The 4,859-nt window shown below is 34.7% G+C and overlaps 1 protein-coding gene across 1 annotated transcript; it reads right to left on the bottom strand.

The window, feature by feature from the left end:
* Positions 1-583: 583 nt before the first annotated feature.
* LOC131169292 (uncharacterized) lies at positions 584-4,291 on the bottom strand. The gene is made up of 6 exons (XM_058128480.1): positions 3,295-4,291; positions 2,976-3,196; positions 2,440-2,662; positions 1,787-1,872; positions 1,380-1,471; positions 584-1,239 (listed from the first exon to the last, which is right to left on the bottom strand). The coding sequence occupies exons 1-6, from the start codon at positions 3,382-3,384 to the stop codon at positions 998-1,000; spliced, it is 954 nt and encodes a 317-aa protein (XP_057984463.1). The 5' UTR covers positions 3,385-4,291; the 3' UTR covers positions 584-997.
* Between the last annotated feature and the right edge of the window lie 568 nt (positions 4,292-4,859).

The raw sequence follows: 4,859 nt of genomic DNA, 5'->3' as shown, positions 1-4,859 counted from the left end.
CTTACAAAGGTCACCATACTTTGGGCATGAATCTCCCAATCCCACCAACTCCCCTAGTTTTTACCCTAATAATGACAATTTAGAAGCCTTAATTACATTAGGAACACTATACCTAATTAGTGAGTCAATGGTTCTACTCATTCGTTAACCAATCATATTGTGCCAAAAAAGCACAGCTTAGTTAGCCTGCTAACAATTATTATCATCCCCGTGATCATATGAGCTTCTACGGCAGCACACAGAAGCATGCACCGTGGCCACAACTCACAAGTGTGTAGATGGTGTTGGAAGATGCAACAAGCACAAGTCAAAAACAGGATTTTAGCGGCAAAAGGATTTCAATTGCATTATGATCACCTCCCGCTCTTAAAAAGTAGGGCATAGCTGATGCAAGCAAAAGCAGAGGCATTATGAGCAAACATTAAGTACCCCGCATTTTCTCCGGTTTTAGACTTTAGACTCATCTGGATTTATCCATTTCCTGACATTTGAGTTTCCCATCAGCTTTTAGCCACCAACTAGAGGAAGGGAATCAAGTAGGTCTAATTTGCACATATTTGTATGAAACAATAAAGACAAGAACTTACAACAACTTCAACACTCTGCTCATTTCCAGTGGTACCACTATGGTCAAGGGAATGTTACACAATCCAGAAAAAAGTTAAAAGGTTGAAGAGCTAGCATTTTCTCTTTATCTCTCTCGGACTTCATCCATAACTCTACACAAAGGAAAGCCCCATTAGCCACTTTATAGATCAGCAGAAAGAAAAAAAAATGAGGGTTTACTCATGTCACACACCCTCTTTGATGATCAAACCTCAATACCTGGATTAGACCTAAAATAAAACTCATATGCAATGCTCGATAGCGAGAAACCATACCACAATCCTCACATACAAGTCCCTTAAGCACGAAACCAGAAATCCCAACCAAAAGGAGGATTTAGTGATTAGCTATTTTCACGGGTTTAAAAAGTGCATTGTTAAAAGTAGTGGTTTTAGCCACGCCTAATCCCTGTGAAGTAATTGAAGTCATGGTGCTGGACCCTCAGTTGCTTTAGCCACGAATCTGCCACACTCAAAAGTGACACCAGCCTTTCTTGGTCCCTGCCACAATTGCCTGAGACCCACACATTTCCCTGCATCTTGTAAGTGGCCAAACCAAATGGCGGCAGCGAGATGCTTTCTCCTTCCTTTCGCTTCCTTTCCGGACTCTCAATGTCGTCATCTATGTCCATATCTGGACAGAAAGAAATATCCAGCAAAAATATACCAAGTAAATATTGTTCATAGATGCAGCTGTCTAAGCATAAAATTTAATAAAGGCGAAAAATACAGCGAAAATAAAATAAGGTTCAGCTATTTGGACAATAAATGCACCTTGAAAAGATGATGAAAGGGTGTGGTATGTGAGAAAGCATGTGGACAAGTCCTTTATGGTTCTCCCCATGGGAATGTGATAGATTGGGTACCTGAATACAACAATATATAATTTCTTGTTAATATACTTCTCTTCTGAATTAATATAAAGATGCATGTGATTGTGAAAATAGACAATCGATTGTTAGTATAAATAGTATACAACTCTCAAAAATAAAAAAGCCTGTGTTCAAGCTATAAAGCATCCACCTCAGAATTGAATAGCAGAACCAAAATCACCATGTATTAAGTATGGAAAACATGCCTTTTTTTATACTATAATCTTGTTTGATTACTTGTCATGCGTATGTGTATGTGTATTTGTATGTGTATGTGTGCATGTGAGGGAGTAAGAGAGAGAAAGAGACCAAGCAACAGCCATCCAACTAGCTGGTGAAAGATCCACACTTCGCAATGACATCAAACCCGGGTATCTTTGAGCCAATCCATTAATCTGAAAGCAAAATCACAGAAGATGTCAATGGAATCAAATTACTTTAATACTGTGAAAGGGACATGAAGAATTTGTTGAACAAATGGTCACAATCGACTCAAAAATCAATTTAAAAAACTTATATTGTTGAAGGGTATCAAGGATTCTTCTTTCAAATAACAGTAAAAGTTAAAAGACAAGTACCAGATCAAGGGCCAGAACATATGCTCACATTATAATAAACTTTAAAATAGAAAAAGATGAATCTAATATGTTTTATATGAAGTAATAATAAACGCATAAATTTTAGAAACTATGGAGAGCAAAAGCATGTAGTTCCTTGTTCAAAAGTCAAAAGTTTAATTCATCTTTATCAGATGCCTATCATGAAAAAGGATTTCAAATGATTCTTAATAAATCAATAGATGTTTTCTTCAATTTTATCGGTCCTTTATTTTGTTTTTAGTCGACCATGGTCTTGGGAAGACGAGGCAGATTGAATGCTGATTAAAGAAAAGAACATCAAATCATAAAGATACCAGTAAGGTTTGAACAATAGAAAATTACTAAATGAATCAGCAAAAGTACCTTATCCATCAAAGGAACTCTTCCATAAGGAGTTGATCTCTCAAAATACTGAAAATATAAGTAACCCAATCTATCATTGAGACGCCAAAGATTGTCTTGCTCGAATCCTCCTTCCTCTGAAGAGCCTCCATCCCACCTCCATAACTTGTCACTCTCACTCTCTTCACTGCAAGAATCACTAAATGAATCCCTCGTCTCACCGTCACCGGACTCGATCTCTTCCCTAATAAAACCAACCCAAAACATTCAAAAGGTTACTTCAATCCATATGCCAACTAGAAATGAACCCGCAGAATCACATAATCCATCGATCAAATTTGTATATTGCACAGTTTGAACGATTCATAAGCTATGCCTAGACTGCAAAATAACACCAATGAAATGCAATTCGTACCAAAAGTCAAAAAATTAAAGAACTAATTTATCTGGGGCTTCAAAGCAATTTCAATTTCCCAATACTATTAACAACAATTATAAACAATAAAAGTAAAAGGTGGATTGCAAGGGCAAAAAACTGAAACAAGGGGGTACGTTACCTGAAACCGTTCATGGAGGAATTGCTTGTGAAAATTTGGATTGCAGAGAGATAAGGGACATAGTACTGAACTAAGGTTTCACCATTGCTCAAGACAATTGGAACTCCAGCCCCATACGCGCTCCATTCATCAAAACAATTCCATAGATCACCCAAGGTAAAATACTCAACTGTTTCTCTCTCCCACGGATGCCATAGACGGTTTAAGTTTCTAATCTCTGTCTGCAATCAAGAAAAAGAACAAGATACAACAATTGAACTCAAAATTTTGAATATATAAAAGAAATCATATAAGAAATGAAGAAAAAGTTAAAAGAAACCTTGGGGAGGAATTGGGATGGAACTACTGGGGTTGTGCAATGAAGGAAGCAGTCAAGGTTTGATTGGGCTGACCCCTTTTCAAAAATCATGGTTTCGAGGACAAAGAGGAAGAGAGAGATGGAAAAAAAGAGAAAGAAAGGAGAGAAATTTAGTTTCCCTCCCAACCCAGAAGAGAAAAAACAGAGGAGAGACAAAAAGAGGAGGAGGGAGAGAAAAAGAGAGGGAGAGGGGGAGAAATTGTCGGGATTTTATTTCCTTTTAGAGATAGAAAGAGTGACGAAGAGAAACAGAAATGCGAGAGAATCCTATTTTTTGACGCTTAGACTTTAGACAGCTAAATATAAAATAAAATAAAAGAAAAGAGAAAGAAAAACTCAAAATATATATCTCTCTGTTTCTGGAGAAAGTCTTGGCAGGTGAATGGCAATGTTGTCAAAATCCAGCGCCACCGGAAACACAAATTTCCGGCATAATTTTCGTTCGGGAAAGTAAAAAAGAAACCTCTACGAGAAAGTGATTGCTTAAATTTGGTATGCTCTGTTTCTTCTAATTCTGTTTAGCCTCCCTCCACTCTTGACTGTGCGTTATTCAAAATCCAAGAAACAACATCTATCAAGTGACACCACAAAATCCAACGTTAATTCTTGAAGTTTAATCAAAATCTGCCAAGAAAATGAGGAAATGATGAGAAAAAGTTTGTAGTTTTAGCTGAGAAAAATCAGAGTCTAGTTTTCAAAAGAAACCCATGTTTTCTGTGGTAATGATATGGAGGCTAGTGGAATTGGCTTGGGAATAAACTGCAAATTTTCTTTCAAACAGAAAATGATAAAGGAATCAATTTTCCGGGAGAAAAGCAGTGCTAAATCCAAGAAAGAAACAAAACCATCAAAGAAGAGAAAAATATCCAGAGATTATCCAATAGTAACAGAAGCAGAGCTTTTGATTTCTAGAAAGAACTGAGAGAGAGGGAAAAAAATATATTGATACCCACCCAAATAATTAATTCATTTCTGTAGCTGATTTATCATTTATGGGACTCATCTGTCTCCCTCATCTCAAAGAAATTTTCGTACTTACATTTTTTTAATTTCCTAATATTTTTTATTTACTTTTTTAATTTAATTTTAATTTGGATCTGGTTCTTCTCCAGCAAGTAGTATTATATCTTTGAACATTTCCATCTCAAAATATATATATATATATTGAAAAATTATTATTAATTATAATAAATTTGACCAGATATTAATTCAATTAAGATATTAAATTAACATTGCCTAATTGAATTCAATTAATTAAAATTTAAATAAGTAAACAAATTGAATAAAAATATTAATTTCAAATCGATTGTAATGATCCTTTACCCATTCTTAATTGATAATAAATTAAATAATAATTAATATATTTCTAAATAATTAATTTTTAACATTTGATATCTATATTTACATATATTATGGAAATTAATTTTATTTTTTAACTTACTTATTGGCCTTCATTTACAAAATTATTTTTTAAATTGTAATATCAACTTCATTATTTAGATTTAACTTCCACGTAAATTTTGCAC

This window comes from Hevea brasiliensis, chromosome 10 (genome assembly GCF_030052815.1).
Source record: "Hevea brasiliensis isolate MT/VB/25A 57/8 chromosome 10, ASM3005281v1, whole genome shotgun sequence".
NCBI classification, from domain to species: Eukaryota; Viridiplantae; Streptophyta; class Magnoliopsida; order Malpighiales; family Euphorbiaceae; genus Hevea; species Hevea brasiliensis.
This window is presented reverse-complemented; position numbering and strand designations above follow the sequence as displayed.